At 43.6% G+C, this 20505-nt stretch overlaps 1 protein-coding gene and 1 long non-coding RNA gene across 5 annotated transcripts in view; both read right to left on the bottom strand.

Moving 5' to 3' along the window:
- LOC309663859 overlaps positions 1–5304 on the bottom strand; it is a 134206-nt gene extending 128902 nt beyond the window's left edge. Inside the window, exon 1 of the long non-coding RNA XR_014265501.1 lies at positions 4991–5304. This is a non-coding gene — a long non-coding RNA (uncharacterized lncRNA). The remainder of the gene's footprint in view (positions 1–4990) is intronic.
- Positions 5305–5745: 441 nt separating this feature from the next.
- LOC309663854 (uncharacterized protein) overlaps positions 5746–20505 on the bottom strand; it is a 66668-nt gene continuing 51908 nt past the window's right edge. For 3 of the 4 annotated variants that reach the window (XM_082468471.1, XM_082468472.1, XM_082468470.1), the window contains exons 3-4: positions 17653–17790; positions 5746–10209 (exon numbers count right to left, since the gene is read on the bottom strand). In XM_082468471.1, the coding sequence (XP_082324597.1) occupies positions 10099–10209; positions 17653–17790 (249 nt within the window). In that variant the 3' untranslated portion in view covers positions 5746–10098. The remainder of the gene's footprint in view (positions 10210–17652; positions 17791–20505) is intronic. The other variant, XR_014265496.1, reaches the window with a different exon arrangement.

The following is a 20505-nucleotide window of genomic DNA, read 5'->3' as shown; positions in this document are numbered from 1 at the left end:
ATGACATAGTATGAGTGTGTTTCATGTTTGGTAATTGCAATCATTGTTGCTTTTGTTGTGGTCATCCATGTACAATGCTTGGTGTCAGTCTATTTATCTCTTGTAAAAATAAAATACAGTGTGTGAGAAAAAAAAAAAAATATCCCACAAGGACTCAGAGGCAAAGAATATACAAATCAATTTTCACTGCAAAGTAAAGGAGCTGTTACAGTGGAGGATTACCAGACTGAATGTCAATATTCTGACATAGTATGAGTGTGTTTCGTGTTTGGTAATTGCAATCATTGTTGCTTTTGTTGTGGTCATCCATGTACAATGCTTGGTGTCAGTCTATTTATCTCTTGTAAAAATAAAATACAGTGTGTGTGTGTGAAAAAAAAAAAAAAGAGTCATGTACCACAATGTTCATTGCAGCTCTATTTACAGTAGCCAGGACATGGAAGCAACCTAAGTGTCCATCGACAGATTAATGTATAAAGAAGATGTGGCACATATATACAATGGAATATTACTCAGCCATAGAAAGAAACGAAATTGAGTTATTTGTAGTGAGGTGGATGGACCTAGAGTCTGTCATACAGAGTGAAGTAAGTCAGAAAGAGAAAAACAAATACCGTATGCTAACACATATATATGGAATTTAAAAAAAAAAAAACAGTGGTTCTGATGAACCTAGTGGCAGGACAGGAATAGACACAGACGTAGGGAATGGACTTGAGGACACAGGGAGGCGGAAGGGTAAGCTGGGACAAAGTGAGAGAGTGGCATGGACATATATACACTACCAAATGTAAAACAGATAGCTAGTGGGAATAGTGGGAAGCAGCTGCATAGCACAGGGAGATCAGCTCTGTGCTTTGCGAACATCTAGAGGGGTGGGATAAGGAGGATGGGAGGGAGACGCAAGAGGGAGGGGATATGGGGATATACGTATGCATATAGCTGATTCACTTTGTTATACAGCAGAAACTAACACGACATGGTAAAGTAATTATACTCCAATAAACATTAAAAAAAAAAGGGACTTGTATCAGAATATATAAAGAAGGGGCTTCCCTGGTGGTGCAGTGGTTAAGAATCCGCCTGCCAATGCAGGGGACACTGGTTCAAGCCCTGGTCCGGGAAGATCCCACATGCCGCGGAGCAACTAAGCCCGTGCGCCACAACTACTGAGCCTGCACTTTAGAGACTACAAGCCACAACTACTGAGCCCACATGCTGCAACTACTGAAGCCCACGCACCTAGAGCCCGTGCTCCACAACAAGAGAAGGCACCCCAATGAGAAGCCTGCACACCACAACGAAGAGTAGCCCCCGCTTTCCGCAGCTAGAGAAAGCCCGTGTGCAGCAACAAAGACCAAACACAGCCAAAAATAAAAATAAATAAAATAAATTAATTTTTAAAAAAAGAATATACAAAGAACTCTCAAAACTCAATGATAAGAAGACAAACAAGCCAATTTTTTTAAAAAACAGGCAAAAGATTTGAACAGACACTTCACCAAAAATGTTAAATGAATGGCAAACAAGCACAGGAAAAGAGAAGTTCAACATCATTAGTCACTACAAAAATCCAACAAAACTCAGTAAGATACCAATATATACTTATTAAAATGTCTAAAAACAAAAAACTGATAATACCAAGTACTGGAGAGGATGTGGAGCACCTAGAACACCCATGCATTGCTGATGGGAATGTAAAATGACACACCCATTTTGGAAAACACTTTCCTTATAAAGTCAAACATACACTTACCATACCACCCAGTCATCATACTCGTAGGTGTTTACCAAAGTGAAATGAAAACTTATCACAGAGAAACATATATGTAAATGTTTCTAGTGACTTTATTCATAATCACCAAAAACTAGAAACAGACCTAATGTCCCTCAACTGGATGGCCAAAGCATAAGGAAAAGGGACGGAAGGAAGAGAAGAAGATCCAAGATGCAGGAAGAGCAGGGACTGAGACAGATCTGGGGTCTAAGCAGCAGCAGTGGGAAGTTCTCTTCAGAACACATTCTCACTAACTCAGGTCTAGCAATTCCCAAGCTCTTTGCTGCTTGGTTCTGAGTTTCAGATTCCTGGGAGAGACTATGATTGCACCGGTTTAAGTTGGATGTCTACCTCTGGATAAAACTGGCAGTAGGCGGTGGGCAAGTTACCTAAGTCTGAGAAAGTCGCTGGGATTTGTCCCTGTGCACTGGAGCCACTCACAGCGAAGGGGAACTGTGTGCTAGGTAGGTGCCCCAAGAAATGTGTATTATAAGCAAAAAGGATGCACCAATCCTCTTCCACTAGAGGTCACCAACAGGATATGGAAAGGACAAAAAGAGTTCAGTGGCATTCTCATTACTTTTTCCCCCACAGTCTCTTTAATATCCCAACAGGTTTTTGTCTACAGCCTAGGAGAAATTACCCTCATTCTCATGTTTATATTTTAAAGTTTTGTTTAAACTACTGACAAAAGATCATATGCATTCTCACTCGGTCCTTCATCTAAAAGATAATACCTCTAAATGCTTAGGTTATGACATATATACACTATTGATACTATGTAAAAAATAGATAACTAATGAGAACCTACTGTATACAAGGAACTCTACTCAATGCTCTGTGGTGACCAAAATGGGAAGAAAATGCAAAAAAGAGGGGATATATGTATACGTATAGCTTCTTCACCATACTTTGCTGTACAGTAGAAACTAACACAACAGTGAAATAAAGCAACTATACTCCAGTAAAAATTAATCAATTTTAAAAATAAAAATAAATAAATAAATGCTTAGGGTATGTTAAGTAGTAGCTTTAACATGCTACTACCTTGCTCAAAAACTTGTAGGGGCTCCCTATTACCTACCACATTAAAGCATCTGAGAATTTAGAGTTTCTTATCAAATAGCCCCTCCCTGACTTTTCCAACTCCTCATTTATTAAACATCTGTTGAACATACAGTGATCTCTACTTTCTAGACACTAACATGAATATGATGACCTTATTTGTCAATCTTATTGACAAGAATTTATGGGCATAATGGAATCAAATATCTGAACTGAGACCATCCCAGAATATTTGTGGCATGTTTGCCATAATTAAAAGATATCACACACACCAAAAAAAAAAAGTTGAAAACACAGTCTCTATCTTGCAAGAGTAGTTCTGTGTGGTATAGGCTACTGCCCAGCAACCTTTGACCCTGTTCAGAATCCAGGCTGCCCCCAGGCCTACCTTGTTCACGCCCACCTTGCTTTTCTTTTGCTATTCCTTTGACCTTGAAAATCTTATCTTGTGCATCATCACTCTATTCTGTGCCCCCCACTCGAGGAAATAAGGTAAACCATCTTCAAAATGTTTGTGCTTACTAACCTCTCCATACTCTGAACAATTCTTGTAACATAACAAAAAGCTGTCTTTTCTGAGTATGCGAAGAACTTTGCATGTAATTTTTCAAAAATTAAAGAATTGGATAAATTTTTATACTATTTGTAATACTTTAGTATCAAGAATAAGTTAAATGATAATTATGTGTTTTCCTTAACCCAAGCACCTCCCTTCATGAGGTAATCTGTCTCTCTACTCCTTGGAACTTCCATTACATTTCATTCCTCTATTGAGCACAACTCATTTTCTGTTTTACATTATGGTTCTCTGTCAATACCTGTTTCTTCTGTGAGATTACGGCTCCTTGAGGGCAAGAACTGTGTCTTACTCTAATGTGCACCGCTTCTAGTTCTCAGCACAACACACTTTTTTCTTAAATGAAGGAAGGAATTAACCAACAGAGATTTCTATGGTGATATTATTACAGTCTCATCTTCCATATAAGCCTGTCAAACAGCCTAGAAATAAAACACTGAAAACAGTTCAGAGAACCCTATCTGTGAAATTGTTGGTACAATGTAATTCTAAAGTAGGTTTGGGGCCCCCAGACTATACAGAAAGCTGTCTTCTCTTCTGTGTTACTTTCCCAAGCAAAAAAAAAAGATAGTGGTTCCTGAGAAATAAGTGCTAATTTTAGCATTCCATATATTAATGATTAGCAAGCAGCCAGTTCTTTCTCAGTAGCAGGACAGTAAAATGGTTAGGAACTTGGGGTCTGATGTCAGACTACCTGGATTTCAATCTTACCTTCACCACATATTAGCTATGGGACCTTAGGCAAGTTGTTTAATATCTTTGTGCCTCATTTTCATCACCAGTAAAAGGCAGAAACTTAACAGTACAGTCCCTCTAAGGGATGGTGTGAAAAATTAATGATTTAATATATTGAATATTTAAAGTGTTTAGAATAGTATACCTGACACTTTGTTTAAAAGTGATTGTAATATGTAGCACTACATTTACCTTATATTCCCTATTGGTAAGTTTCATGATGTTAAGAACAAAATGAGTTGTTTTTTTTTTTTCTTTTTATCTCCTACAGCACTTAGCAGAGTGAAACAAATACTAGACGTTCAAAAAATGACGACGTGAATTGTATTTGAGACACAGAGATCGAATGCACAAGAAAATGAATGTAGGTTAAAATGTAAACACAATTAATTTAAATAAAAAGAGTTCTTGGCATATCATTTGCATACCTTCAGTTATTGCTTTATAATTAGTTCCTAGGTGCTTTATTACTTGATCTTTTTCTTGCCCTCTCAGAGCATGTAGTTTGGTGTAATACAGGTTATATCTCTCAGAACTGCTGGCCTCCTGACAAGCTGGCTATTCAGTCTGAGTGATGAGGTTACTGCAGCAAAAACTGGGTTAAAGTACATTACTTTTCTGCTGGAGATGAAAGGCCAATAATCCCAGAAAACAGCGCACAGAAAGAGTTGGGCCAGCCAAGCACTTTGTGAAGGCTCATTTAGACCCTCCGCCGTGGGGTACTATGAAGGTGAGTGCCCTGATGCCAGGGTCGCGGGCCCGGAGGCCTGAGTGGGCAGCTGGCCTCGGTAGGAGAGACAGAGCCCGGCCGAGGCCGCTGGATGAATCATTCTCACCTCTCTAGGCAGGTGCGGGCGGCAGGACGCTTCCGCTTCGCCACGGCGCGGGCGGGACCGGGAGCGGCGGCATTCCCCGCGGAGCCCTCTCCCGGGCCGCCTCCTCCGGGCGGGCACTGACCTTGCCGTAGGCGTCCGGGCTGCCGCAGTCCCAGCGCTGCAGAGCCCGGAGCTGGTGGGGGGCGCCCACTGGCACCCGGACCCACAGCTCCTCGGGGCGGGCCGCAGAGCCCGTGTGGAGCCGCCGCCCCCCCGCTGTCCCTCGGCGCTTCATTCCCGCGCGCGGTAGCCGACTGAGGCGCGGAGGCCGCGCGTCTAGGCGCGGGAGGGCGGGGCGGGGTGCGCGCCCCCCGGACCGCGGAGGTCGTCTCGCGCGGGCGCACGCGCCGCAGCCGCGCGGGGCGGGGAGGGTGGGTATGCTTTGGGCGCGCGCGCCGCCGCCGCTGCAGCCTGCTGCTCCGCCCGCGCCGCCTGCTCCCGGCGCTCGGCCGCAGCACGCCGACTCCGGAGCGGCCATGGGTTGCGCGGGGCCCGCGGTGTAGAGTCCGCCAGCCCCGGACCCGCATCCCGCACCCTGACAGTCCCGGTAAGCGGGGGCGGCGGGGACCAGGCAGGCACCGTGAGGGGCGGGTCTGCGGGCAGCGGACAGCGGACTCAGAGGTGCTGTGTGGGAGCCGCCCCGAGGGGGTCCCTGTGTAAGTGGATGAACCCCGAGTGTCCCTGCCTCTACCCCTTGGGAGAGTCCCGGAGGCGGTGTGCGGAGCCGCCCCCATGGAATACCCCTGTGCGAGTGGAGATTCCCAGGGCTCTCTCGGCATTTGCTGCCACGGGGAGGCCCAGTGGGGAGGACGCCATCCCCAGAGAGACTGTGTACCTACGGGAGGGCAAGGGTGGTCTCTGGTGTTGTCTCAGTGGAAGACCATTCGGGAACATAGGGGAGCCTTAGGAGCCTGCACCGTCGGGACGGACCCCACAGAGGACCCGTGTATATAGGAGGACCTGAGACTGTGCCCTAGACCTGCCTGGAAGAAACCTCTGACTGGAAGGAGAGGATCCTGCCTTGGGATCCAGGCCAGGAGTCACTTCCCGTGTGCTCAAAGGTCTTTGGCTTTGCCGTCCTTCAGGGCTCAGTGTTTCCTAACTTGTATCCCTCCAGCGTGGTCGAGAGGCAGGGGTCCTGTGGGGCTGCGCCTTTGTCCATTCGTCCCCCACCCTATTAGAATTTGTATTCTCCGTGGTAGCCCAGTTGGCTCCAAGCTGAAGGCAGGAACTAATATCAGAACACAGGGTGCAAGAGAGGGGAGGACCAGTGAGGCCTCTGAAGCAAAGAAAGGAGATTTAAGCCCCTGGGCTTGACCCTCAGGAAGAAAGCAGTAAAATCAGGTAGAATAACTGACTCAGCCAGGTCCTGTAAAGAAAATCCTTTGACCGAAGGAAGAAAGGATATGTAGGATTATTGAGCACCAGTGTGCCAAGTACTAAACCAGGGATGTTTAACATCTCAGAGTCCTTACAACAGCCTTATGAAATTATCCCCTTTTAAACATTTGGCACTTTAGACTCAGGTTTAGCAATTTGCCCAAGGTCACAAAGCATGGAATCATGAAATCTGTTTTTCTAAGTTTATTTGGGTATCAAGGAGAGGCAGAAGCAAGAATGTTTGTTAATAAATTGCATTAAGATACCAAGCACAGGGCTTTGCAATAGTATACGCTCAGTAAATGTGATGATTAAGTGGATGAAGACAGTTTAATTGGGGATGCGTGTGCTGCAGGAACTGATTTCCACTGAATCCCCAGATTTCAGGGTGTGGCTTCCTTCACTGGCAACCCTACTGTAATTATGCCTCTGGGTGACTCTGCACTTAATTGGGTCTGGGAGAGGCCTCTGGGTGTGGTCTTTGACAGGACTTGCTCTGGGGATCTAGTGGAACCCTTCGGAGGATGGAGTATTCTGAGACTACCCTCCCTGCTTGCAGAATCCTTGAGGGAGAGGACAGAGAGACAGGATCACTTTTAGGAAGCATGACCCACAGTGTCTTTGTGGCCATCTGACTCCATGCACTAGCAGACATTGGTCCACAGATACCACTCAGGATACTTGCCCAGCAGTGCCTCTGCATGATGAGGAGGAGGGCAGGAAAGGCTCAGAGCCAAGGAACGTTTATTGGGAGTCCATCGTCTGGGGAATGCAAAGGGTCTGTGCCTGACATAGTGATGCACCCTCATCTCACCCCCTGGGCTGTGGTAGCTTTCATGCCACCTGAATCCCAAGGGTGTGAATTTGGAACCAAGGATAGACTCTGGTTTCTTGTCCAAAAATGGAGTGGTGAGGGAGCTAAGCAGTGGAATTCACCAGAGTATTCTGGAAGAGTTTTCCTGTTCTCCTTCCTTTCTCCTTCCACATAGCCAAACCTAGTGACATCCTCCCTTAACAGAAGTGGGTTCCCTGGGCTCCTGGGGTTACATAGTGAGAAGGGAGATCAGGCTTGTGAGAAAACAGAAAAACCTGGGTGTGGCATCTCATGCACAGCTCAGTGGAACAAACTCTGACAAAGGCTGATATTGGTTAAGCACCTCCCCATTAGAGAATTGTTTATAATCCCCTTTCAGTTCAAACCCCTCTCATCAGTTTAACACACCAAAATAAACAGGGATATATATCTTTTTTAAGAAAATCAGAGCAAGCCTGCAAATATGATCTTTGCTCCGATTCAGAGATTTGTCACTGGGTTTTATTCCTAAACTGGTCTTTTTACTGAGGGCTCTTGGTATCACACCCACTCATGACCCTGGAAAAATTGCTAGATGGCTCCAGGTGCTCCCCAAATATTGGACCTTGGATATCACTTCTTTGATGTCCAGCATTGGGTAAACATTAAGATTACAAAATCCTAAGAATACTGACTGTCTCCTCTAATCACAACGTGAGTCTGCAAATCAAATCATTCCACAGTGGGTATGAAGGATGTCACCAGGTGGCCTTCATCTTCTTTTTAAAAAAAAGCTGTCTCTAAAGAGAAAAGGGGAGAGCATGGCTCACACAATTTCACTTGAGTGTACACAAATGAGTCTGGATTTTTTAGCCTTTAATCTTCCTCATCATCTCTGACCACATTCTTATGGTTTTCTTCCTCCTACATGTGCCATCTTTAGACAATGCTTCCTCTTCCTCAAACACATAAATAGTAGGTCCTACCCCTGCCCATTTCTCATACCCCTTGTATTTTTTCCAGTACACCTGTTCGTAAGTGGATCATATTTATACAAAAAGTTTCCTTTCTTTTTAGCTACAGAATCTATTATCTTCCAGTCCCACATGCTTTTCTCCAGCAGTGCTCTTGGTTTCTGCTATCTTCATTTCCCAAATTGCTTTATTCATTTCTAATGGGAATATCATTATCCACTCCAACCCCTCAATCTTAATGACCAAGTTCTGACAGAAATGCTTACCAGCTTTTGACCAAGAAACCAAGACCATCAGTGTCCAGCTGGAGACATGACTATTTTTTCTATTATAACATCCCCCTTCATCCTTCCTCCCCTTCCAGCAATCCACTCAGAGACCCATATACATTTACGAAGTGCTACCCACTTGTCAGGCACTATGCTAGATAAATATGAGAGTTCCTTGCCCTTGAGGTGTTCACACAGGATCAGTCTGTATTTCTCTAACCATTTACTATAAAAAGTAAGAAAAAAGAAGTACAGCTTTACAGAGTATCTATAGGAATCATCATACACTATGCCTTTTCCCAGGCATCACTGAAGCACCACTGCTGTTCTGTGCCTCCTCTGGCAGCCACATCCTTAGCCCCCGTGCCATTGCCCTGCCAGAATTACTTCCGCCCATATACTTTGAATGAACTGGCCACTCTTGGCTCTCTATGATAATAATGACAGTACCTTATATTTGGATAATATGTGACAATTTACAAGCCCTCTTACATGATCTCATTTGGTTTTCAGAAATGTTTCATCTTAACTGTGGTCTTCTTACTAAAACAACAGTGTGTTGGTTGGCTGGCTGGTTTTCTCTCCTTTTTTTTGTTTTGTTTCATTTTGTTTTGTTTTGTTTTTTGAGCCTCCTAATCAGGGTTACAGGTCTCCAGAGGGAAAGCCCCAATTTACTACAGCCTCTACCTACTAGCTCTTAGGCTATGAAGAGGAGATTCCTGTTGGGTCCAAAGGCCAAGCAATGCACTCACTGGTCAACCCTGGGACTTATCAGGGCTGTCCTGCTACCTGGCCTCAGAAAATCCAATTCTCTGTGTTTTCTTTCCTCCCTGAAATCTAAATACATATTCCCTTCTAGACAAATAGTTTAAGCATACTATCTCAAACCAGTTCTTTGGGCTAATTCTTATGTGAAGGCAGGTTTCTTTGCCTATTTGTATCTAACACCCGGCTGGCTTCATACCATCTAAGCCATGATGGAGTTTCCGTATAGCTCCATGCCTTGGCATGTGCTTTTATCTCTTCCTGGAATGCCTTTTTTTTCCTATCCACTGGGGTAACTCCCACTCATATTTCAAAATTTAGCTCAAGCAACACTTTTTTTTTTAATCCTACACTTATGCCCCCTACACACGCACATACTCACACTGCTTTCTCACAGGCTGAGTGAGGTTCCATTTGTTCAATCTACCAACAGTTACTAAGCGCCTAATTTGTGCCTAACACATAGTAGGCTGCACTCAGCAAATATTTGTAGAATCAACAAATAAGTCATGATAATTAAGGTGTAATGAGTGCATTAAAAGGGGCCGAATCTGCTTCAGGGCCCCATCTGTGCTTCAGGGCCCCAGAGCAGAGAACAGGGAGTGTCTCTCCATCTTTCTGAAAAGCTCTGCTTGCTAAGTGCAATCACACCAGCCAATCACTGATGGTGTGCTATTCCTTAACTGTTGCTCTGCTTCTGTGGGAAGCCTGCACTGTAGCTTCTCACGAAGACCCATCCCAGGCCCCTAGAGGCTAAAGATCATGCCATAATTTTGTCCTCATGTTTATTAGAGCTTTTGGGCTTTCAGTAAATATTAAACAACAGCAGCACCTCCCTCACGCCTCATTCTCTTGAGCTGAGTCCAGGAAGACATTTTAACTCAGTCTTCAGCCCTTCTTCTCCTTGGAAATACCGGAAGAGTCCTGTGCAGTCAGGGGTGACTGTGTCTTCCTGGGCTGACTGAAGCCAGTGCCGCTGCACTGGATAAACAGAGGCGACTGGAAGAAGACAGGGAGGTATCAGTTAGACCCCTTTAGACATGAAAACTAAAAGTAGCCCATAGGCTACTGCCAGGCAACAGAATGGCTGACTAGAAACAGGCTCCGGGGGCACTGTGGTGAGGCAATGGATTCCTAAAGCAGGACCCAGATACTGGAGATCATCCAGACTATTTCGGGCTTGAATTCCTCAAAGACGAGCAGAGGGTAAGGGGACTCTTTGATAATTTTTGTTTTAAAGTCTCTAGATTGATGTTGATGTGCACAGTGAACTTAGGGTCTGTGCTGTGCATTCTGCATTTTGTAGACCCTGGTTCTGCTGGTTTTCCATACCCTTATGGCTAATCACCTTCTGTGTTAGGTATGTGGCTTCCTTGAGGCTCTCAGACAACCTTTTAGGCACATGCTATACCTGGAGCCAATTGTCAACCACCTTGAAATTTTTCACCCTTATTTGCAGATGCTGCTCATCTCATGCTAAATTTCTCCAGCCCAAACCCAGGAGGGAGGAGATAACACTTTTAAGTTTACTGCACATGCCCTCAGGGCAGCTGCCCTCCTGTGGGCCAGTTCACAGTGCCCCCAGGACACAGCATAAATGCAGGGGACTGTTGACTTTGGTAGTATTAGTCTCTCTTTTTTTATAATTGTGGTTGTGGAAACTGGCCAAATTCTAAAATTCTGTAGCTCTCTCCTGTGGTCAAAGAAATCACCCATAACTACTGTATGGTTACCTGTTCTCACCCCTGCTAGCCCTGAATCAGCAGATAGGGTCCCCTCTGGGGAAGCAGAGTAGATGGGATGAAATGAGCAGGTGACTGTATAGTTTCTAGAATTGAGTTCTGAAGATTTGGTCTGATCAGTCTCTCTGGCCAACTTTGAGGAAGAGAAAAGGTAGTGACACCATGATCTCAAACTTTTTACGTTGCCTAGTTATCTCTGCAACATTCATTGAGCCAAGATTTATAGAACACATACTCTGTGGAAGGCAGTGGGAACAATCTAGATTTTTCTCCTTCTCAATCTCAGTGAAAAACTGGGATTCCTTTTTCCATCTGCTCAACCCACTCTGGTTGTTTTCCCCCGTCTCCCAGCTCAGAAGTTTTCTTTGCCTTGTTCCTGCCTAGGGAAGCCTTCATAACCTCCAGACAATCACTTTTAGTTGCTTTTGAGCCTTTTTCAAACAGCTGCCATTCCCATACCAAGAATCAGATGAAAGCAAGTAAATGTGCTTTACATTTAGCACGCCCAATGAGGAGACTCCTGCCTGTTGAGAGGCTCCTCACAGCCAGAAGTCTTTATAGAGAGCTTTGGAAGAGGTTCCCTAGCTGCCTTCCTTTTCCTTATTTTGCCACCAGCTCCTGCTGTGGAGCAACCCCTCCTCCTCTTACTCCCACCACTTTGCCCTTATAAATCATCCCACTGCGTTGTAAGCATGTGCTCTGCAGAGAATGGGTGTGTCTTGCACGCACACATTTCAAGCTGCCCACGTATGTCTTACTGCCTGACAAATTCATTTAGACAGACTCCTCTTCTCTGAAGAAAGGCTCTGGTTGTCATCTGTTTTCATTTCCTCCAGATCGTAGAGTCAGACAGCCCTGTTCTACCTCATGTCCCTCTTATTCACCACCACCTGCTCCTGCTCCCATGAGGTTTTTTTCCAAGCCTTCCCTAGGTTCTACAAATCCTCTGACAGTCACATCATTCTTGGGACAATGTCTTTTTATCCCTCTTTCATCCTTGTTAGGGAGGCAGAAAACCCCAGTTCCACCCATCAGCCAAAGGAGTAATCATTAGATATAATTTGTGGCATCTTTGCAACTTGATTTCCTTTTAACTCACTCTTCTTCCTAGGACTCCTTCCAGCACAGGAGAGGCCAGGTTTTTCTCACCAGGCATTTGTTGTTACTCCTCACTAATCAGGACCACTTGTTTCTCTAGAAATTAGAACTGATTTTGTTAATTTCTCAAACACCCCAGGTGCACATCGTGGATATTTCAGCATACTTGCTTTTAATCAAGGTGTCTTTGCATATAGTTTCAACCCTCTCCATTAAGCATTAAGGGGTTTTAGCCTCACTCTTAAAGCCTAATTCTGTTGTGTCCTCACAGTTTACTCTCAAAATCAAAGCCATGTGATGAAAATCACTTGGGGTCTTGTTTGGATTTTGATGCCTTCTTTTTAATGGCTCTGCTCTACGTTTTCTGCCCTTATGGGCATAAAGTGGCCTAGAAAACTGAAGGGAATAGCAGTACTCCAAGATCCTGTGGTCAGGACTAGAAAGTAGTTTTTTATTTGTTTTTATGTCTGTTTGATTGTTTTGCTGGTGGATGTTATCTTCAGTCTTCATTGAAATTCCTTTGAGGATAAACCCCAAATCCACTGCAGTGACATCATTAACAGTTGAGTAGCTTAATAGTGATTCTTGGTATCCTTACAGAGAGTAGTGGTTGTGCAGGACTGCAGTGTGTTGGGATATGCTTGTGGTTAGTTTGCCGATACACTATTAATGTGTCAGGTCACTTACAGAGTAACCCTCCTAATTGGCTGGCCTTTATTCAAAACTCTTATTACATTATCTGAAAAAGCCAATAAGAACCAAATGCATACCATTGATTTTCCTCCAATGAATCATTCTTGAAAAAGTGAATTTCATATGGTCATTCCAGGTCTCCAAATAAGTGTTTATCAACCTTTTTTTTAACCCATGCCTTCTTGCTGATAAGCATTAATGTTGGGACTTCCCTGGTGGTGCAGTGGTAAGGAATCCGCCTGCCAATGCAGGAGACACAGGTCCAATCCCTGGTCCGGGAAGATCCCACATGCCACGGAGCAACTAAGCCCGTGCACCACAACTACTGAGCCTGCGCTCTAGAGCCCGCCAGCCAGAACTACTGAGCCCACGTGCCACAACTACTGAAGCCCACATGCCCTAGAGCACGAGAAGCCCGCGCACTGTGACTAAGAGTAGCCCCCACTTGCCACAGCTAGAGAGAGCCCACGCACAGCAACAAAGACCCAGCGCAGCCAAAAAAATAAATAAAATTTAAAAAAAATTTTTTTAAATTAATGTCTTATGACTGCTCCCTAAAACTTGACCTACAACTTCTGGGAGGGGGCTGCCCCCAACGATATGGAAAACTGGCACCTTCTGTATCTCCCACAGGAACCAGGAGGATACTGTCAAGCTCTGCTGTTTTGTTGTCCATGTTACGAAGAAAAAAGTAATGGCTTTTGATATTTGCTTTCCAAATATAAATATATTATAATTTATATGCTTTTTCAATCCACTATTTCTTCCCTCCTCCTGGAGTTCTAATATATAAACCCCTACATGCCCCAGGATCCAGCCAATGTGAGTCATTGCTCTGATCTTTATGTTTGTATTGGATTAAACCAGTTTTTTCTCTTTACTTTTATAGCATGAATATATCACAAGTTATCCAATAATTCTCCTACTAAGGTTATTTCCACCTTTTTATCACTGTGAAAAATGCTTTGATAGGGACTTCCCTGGTGGCTCAGTGGTTAAGAATCCGCCTGCCAACGCAGGAGACACGGGTTCGAGCCCTGGTCCAGGAAGACCCCACATGCTGAGGAGCAACTAAGCCCGTGCGTCACAACTACTGAGCCTGCGCTCTAGAGCCCGCGAGCCACAACTACTGAGCCTGCATGCCTAGAGCCCGTGCTCTGCAACAAGAGAAGCCACCGCAGTGAGAAGTCTGCACACCACAACAAAGAGTAGCCCCCACTCGCCACAACTAGAGAAAGCCTGTGCGCAGCAACGAAGACCCAACGCAGCCAAAAATAAATAAATAATAAAAATTTTTTTTTAATGCTTTGATAAATATTCTTTTAAATATGCCCACAGTGGTGCAGTGGTTAAGAATCCGCCTGCCAATGCAGGGAACACGGGTTAGAACGCTGGTCTGGGAAGATCCCACATGCTGCAGAGCAACTAAGCCCGTGCGCCACAACTACTGAGCCTACGCTCTAGAGCCCGCGAGCCACAGCTACTGAGCCTGCATGCCACAACTACTGAAGCCCGTGAAACCTAGAGCCGGTGCTCCGCAACAAGAGAAGCCACCGCAATGAGATGCCCGCGCACCTCAACAGAGTAGCCCCCACTTGCCGCAACTAGAGAAAGCCCGCACGCAGCAACGAAAACCCAATGCAGCCAAATAAATAAATTTATATTAAAAAAAAAACCCAATGCAGCCATATAAATAAACGAAAACCCAATGCAGCCAGATAAATAAATTTATATTAAAAAAAAAAAGAGTGGATCTAGTCACTCTTAAGGTTGAGTATAAAAGCAGATATACACTGCCCTTGAGGGATAAGGGACAATTGACCAAAATGGGAAGCAGCCCAAGGAAATCAAATGTTAAATTCCTGGAAAAAATAGATAAATAACCACCAGAAAAAATAAAAAAAATAATAATAATAAATAAATAAATAAATATGCCCACAGGTAGAGGATCAAACTCTTGTATGTAGTACGGTTTTCTTCATTCAAAAGTATATTAGTATCACTCCAGATCTGCTAGACCTTCCAACCACACAGATCTTAAGACAAGCTTGAGAATTCAATTCTTGCATCACTCCAGTCAAGGGGAAAGCATACCTTATACCCCACAATGTTATCCTTGTCTTTCAGAGGTAACTATCTTTAAATCAAAAGACAAAAGCATAGTTCTCTAATCAAAAATGTATAGTGATTCTAAGGCTGTGTTTTTCAAATTGCCAGTCCGGACCCATTACACAGTCACCAAATCATTTTTTTACAATCTTTTTTTTATGTGGACGATTTTTTAAAATTATTTATTTATTTATTTGGCTGCACCGGGTCTTAGTTGCAGCATGTGGGATCTTTTAGTTGCAGCACGTGGGATCTTCGTTGCGGCATGCTGGCTCTTAGTTGCGGCATGTGGGATCTAGTTCCCTGACCAGGGATCACACCCGGGCCCCCTGCATTGGGAGCGCAGAGTCTTAACCAGTGGACCACCAGGGAAGTCCCTGATGTGGACCATTTTTAAAGTCTTTATTGAATTTGTTACAGTATTGCTTCTGTTTTATGTTTTGGTTTTTGGCCACGAGGCACGTGGGATCTTAGCTCCCCGACCAGGGATCAAACCTACACCCCCCACATTAGAAGGCAAAGTCTTAACAAATGGACCACCAGGGAAGTCCCTCATCAAATCATTTTAGAGAGTCACTATCATGATTGTTTTAATGAACTAGGATAGAGAGGATAGAAAATATCTGGGAGCATCACATGTAGTAAAATTAGGATTCTTTCACAAAACTTTGGGTTCAGTTATAGGTCTATGAACATGTGTTTATAATTTTGTGTGTACAGGGTCACATCATAAACTATACTTCTTACTATGGGTCACAGTCAAAAAATGTGAAAAACATACCACAGAAAGTTTTCTGAGGAAAACACTGTGGCCTTGGAAATTGATCATGAGGAAGGTTTGCAGTGAAGAGCTGGGTGTTAGTTTTGCATTCTCCTTCTTGATGTGGTGTGCCTGTTCCTCTTGCTGTAAGTTGGGGACCTGCTTTTCCACCTAACTGTAGAGCACAGCCAGTATGCATAAGCCATGTGGGCAGTGTCTGCAGACTGCAGGCCCGGCCTCTTCAAGAACCCCCTGGGTCCACAGCCTCAGCAAAAGCTCTAACATACACACACTCCCTTCTCCACCCCTAGCCCCACCACCACCCAAGGCTGGATACCCTCATTAGGTCACATGGACTTTTAAAAGAATATGGAAAAGAAGCATTCTAAATGCTTGACTACATATTCCAAGCATACGCATTAACAGATAGAGAACTGAAGCCCAAAGCAGTAAAATAATGTGTCCTGGGTCACAGCAGATCTAGAACTAAAACAAGTCACCAGGTTGCCTCTGTGACTTTTTTAATTATATAATTAATGTACAACGTAGGAAAATTAGAAAAAAACAGATTAACAAAAATATGAAAAAACGTGCATTCTTACAAAATTAGATAATAACGAGCATTTCTGTAACTTGCATTTTTCATAAATATGTTCATATATTTTGAACATTTTTCCACATTAATAAATTTACTTTTACCTTAATGTTTTACATATTGTTCATTCTTCCATTGTACCATAATTTAACCATTCCCCTATTGTCCCATATTTGTTTGCAGCTGAGGAAAAGAATGAGTTTTTAATCATCTTAAACAATTTCCTAATTTGATCAGTAAATCTTTCCTTGAACTACCCTGGTGGCGCAGTGGTTAAGAATCCGCCTGCCGGTGCAGGCGACATGGGTTCGAGCCCTGGTCCGGGAAGATCCCACATGCCGCAGAGCAACTAAGCCCGTGCACCACGACTATTGAGCCTGCACTCTACAGCCCACGAGCCACAACTACTGAGCCTGCATGCCACAACTACAGAAGCCCGTGGGCCTAGAGCCCGTGCTCCACACCAAGAGAAGCCACCGCAATGAGAAGCCAGCGCACCGCAAGGAAGAGTAGCCCCTGCTCGCCACAACTAGCGAAAGCCCATGCATAGCAACGAAGACCCAACGCAGCCAAATAAATAAGTAAATAAATAAATGAATCTTTCCTCAATAAATCTCCTTTGCCACCATCCTGTAAATGACAGTCACTTACTCAAAGCAAATATTCTTTTTTTTTTTTTTTAATAATTCTTTATTTATTTATTTATTTTTGGCCGTGTTGGGTCTTCGTTTCTGTACGAGGGCTTTCTCCAGTTGCGGCAAGCAGGGGGGCCACTCTTCATCACAGTGCGCGGGCCTCTCACTATCGCGGCCTCTCTTGTTGTGGACCACAGGCTCCAGAGGCGCAGGCTCAGTAGTTGTGGCTCACGGGCCTAGTTGCTCCGCGGCATGTGGGATCGTCCCAGACCAGGGCTCGAACCCGTGTCCCCTGCATTGGCAGGTAGATTCTCAACCACTGCGCCACCAGGGAAGCCCAAAGCAAATATTCTTTAGTCATATATTTTAATTTTACAAACAAATTTTACAAATGGGGAGAGGGGATCTTTCCTTTCTTATCAGTAGGTTTATAAATTTAAAAATATGGGCTGGGTTTCTTTGATAACAAGTGATGGCAGGGCAAGCACCCAGACAGGGTAGGAATTTGCACCACTGTGGCACAGAAAATAGTTGTTTCTAGAAAGAAGACGTGGCTGTCATCAGATATTATGAGTATTAAGACTTTATTGAAAAATCAGAAAGACTTATACACAATTAATTAATTGGGAAATATTATTAAATGCCTTTCCTCTTTTAGACATATTGCTAGGCAGTGGAGACAGGTACTACACATGGTAAAACGATCTAAGAGAGGAAACTGACACTGATTAGATAATCATCCTATTGAATATGTAATAACAAAGATGAGTGTTCTAGAGCAGAAGAGCATGGTGCTGTCAGCACACCTACCTGGCTTGGGGAGACGGCAGTAACTTCCATGAGGAAGCAGTACTTGAACTGAGCTCTAATCAGGGGAAAGGAATGTTCAAAGGTCCAAAATAGAGGGAGCATGGAGACTTCTCTGGTGGCACAGGGGACAGAATCTGCCTGCCAATGCAGAGGACACAGGTTTCAGCCCTGGTCCGGGAAGATCCCACATGCCACAGAGCAACTAAGCCCATGCACCACAACTACTGAGCCTGTGCTCTAGAGCCCGCGAGCCACAAATACTGAGCCCTCGTGCCACAACTACTGAAGCCCATGCACCTAGAGCCCGTGCTCTGCAACAAGTGAAGCCACCACAATGAGAAGCCTGCGCACCACAACAAAGAGCAGCCCCCACTCGCCACAACTAGAGAAAGCCCGCACGCAGCAACGAAGACCCAACACAGCCAAAAATAAATAAATAGATTTATTTTAAAAAATAATAATAATAGAGGGAGGATGGCAAACAAAGACGGAAAGACCAGTGTGGTTAGAAAAGAGTAAAGAAGGGACACCAGACCGAGGAGAGCCTCACAGGCCATAGTAAAGAAACTGATTTGGAGGACTTTATCCTGAAAGCTTTGGAAAGCCATTGAAAAGTTTTAAGCAGCAGATAACATATCAGCTGAATGTCACAGAGACATCTTTAATTCAATACATACAAAATCCAATTTCATTGTTCCTCTTTCTTATTTCCCAATTTCTGTAAATGGCACTACCCTTCTTCTCGTTAGTCGATTTAAGACTGTCCTCTAAGTCAGGCGGGGATAGGCTGTATGAAATATGAAATACTGTATGACTTCACTTGTGTGCGAAATCTAAAAACATTGAACTCATAGAAACAGAGAGCAGAATGATGGTTGCCAAAGGCTGAGGGGTGAGGGAAATGGAGGGATGTTGGTCAAAGGGTACCAACATTCAGATATAAGATGAAAAACTTCCAGGAATCTAAGGTACAGCATGTGACCATAGTTAACAATACTATACTGTGTACTTGAAAGACGCTGTGAGAGTAGAGCTTTAATGTTCTCACCATAAGAACAACAACAAAATGGTAATCGTGTGAGATAAAAGATATGCTAACTAATTAGAGAAAGAAGAACAAAAAAACCCCAAAGTTAGCAGAAGGAAAGAAATCATAAATATCAGATCAGAAATAAATGAAAAAGAAATGAAGGAAACAATAGCAAAGATCAATAAAACTAAAAGCTGGTTCTTTGAGAAGATAAACAAAATTGATAAACCACTAGCCAGACTCATCAAGAAAAAAGGGAGAAGACTCAAATCAATAGAGTTAGAAATGAAAAAGGAGAAGTAACAACTGACACTGCAGAAATACAAAGGATCATTGGAGATTACTACAAGCAATGATATGCCAATAAAATGGACAACCTGGAAGAAACAGACAAATTCTTAGAAAAGCACAACCTTCCGAGACTGAACCAGGAAGAAATAGAAAATATAAACAGACCAATCACAAGCACTGAAATTGAAACTGTGATTAAAAATCTTCCAACAGGGCTTCCCTGGTGGCTCAGTGGTTGAGAATCTGCCTGCCAATGCAGGGGACACGGGTTCAAGCCCTGGTCTGGGACGATGCCACATGCCGCAGAGCAACTAGGCCCGTGAGCCACAACTACTGAGCCTGCGCCTCTGGAGCCTGTGCTCCGCAACGAGAGGCCGTGATAGTGAGAGGCCCACGCACCACGATGAAGAGTGGCCCCGCTTGCCACAACTAGAGAAAGCCCTCGCACAGAAACGAAGACCCAACACAGCCAAAAATAAATTAATTAATTAATTAATTTTTAAAAAAAATCTTCCAACAAACAAAAGCCCAGGACCAGATGGCTTCACAGGCGAAGTCTATCAAACATTTAGAGAAGAGCTAACACCTATCCTTCTCAAACTCTTCCAAAATATAGCAGAGGGAGGAACATTCCCAAACTCATTCTATGAGGCCACCATCACCCTGATACCAAAACCAGACAAAGATGTCACAAAGAAAGAAAACTACAGGCCAATATCATTGATGAACATAGATGCAAAAATTCTCAACAAAATACTAGCAAACAGAATCCAACAGCACAATAAAAGGATCATACACCATGATCAAGTGGGGTTTATCCCAGGAATGCAAGGATTCTTCAATATATGCAAATCAATCAATGTGATACACCATGTTAAATTGAAGGAGAAAAACCATATGATCGTCTCAATAGATGCAGAAAAAGCTTTTGACAAAATTCAACACCGATTTATGATAAAAACTCTCCAGAAAGTAGGCATAGAGAGAACTTACCTCAGCATAATAAAGGCCATACATGACAAACCCACAGCCAACATCATTCTCAGTGGTGAAAAACTGAAACCATTTCCTCTAAGATCAGGAACAAGACAAGGTTGTCCACTCTCACCACTATTATTCAGCATAGCTTTGGAAGATTTAGCCACAGCAATCAGAGAAGAAAAAGAAATGAATCCAAATCAGAAAAGAAGAAGTAAGGCTGTCACTGTTTGCAGATGACATGATACTATACATAGAGAATCCTAAAGATGCTACCAAAAAACTACTAGAGCTAATCTATGAATTTGGTAAAGTAGCAGGATACAAAATTAATGCACAGAAATCTCTTGCATTCCTATACACTAATGATGAAAAATTTGAAACAGAAATTAAGGAAACACTCCCACTGACCATTGCAACAAAAAAATAAAACACCTAGGAATACACCTACCTAAGGAGACAGAAGACCTGTATGCAGAAAACTATAAGACACTGATGAAAGAAATTAAAGATGATACAAACTGATGGAGAGATAGACCATGTTCTTGGATTGG

This window comes from Balaenoptera physalus (genome assembly GCF_965194825.1).
Source record: "Balaenoptera physalus genome assembly, chromosome: 7".
Classification (NCBI taxonomy): Eukaryota; Metazoa; Chordata; class Mammalia; order Artiodactyla; family Balaenopteridae; genus Balaenoptera; species Balaenoptera physalus.
The sequence above is the reverse complement of the archived record's forward strand: the minus strand, read 5'-3'. Positions and strand labels throughout refer to the sequence as shown.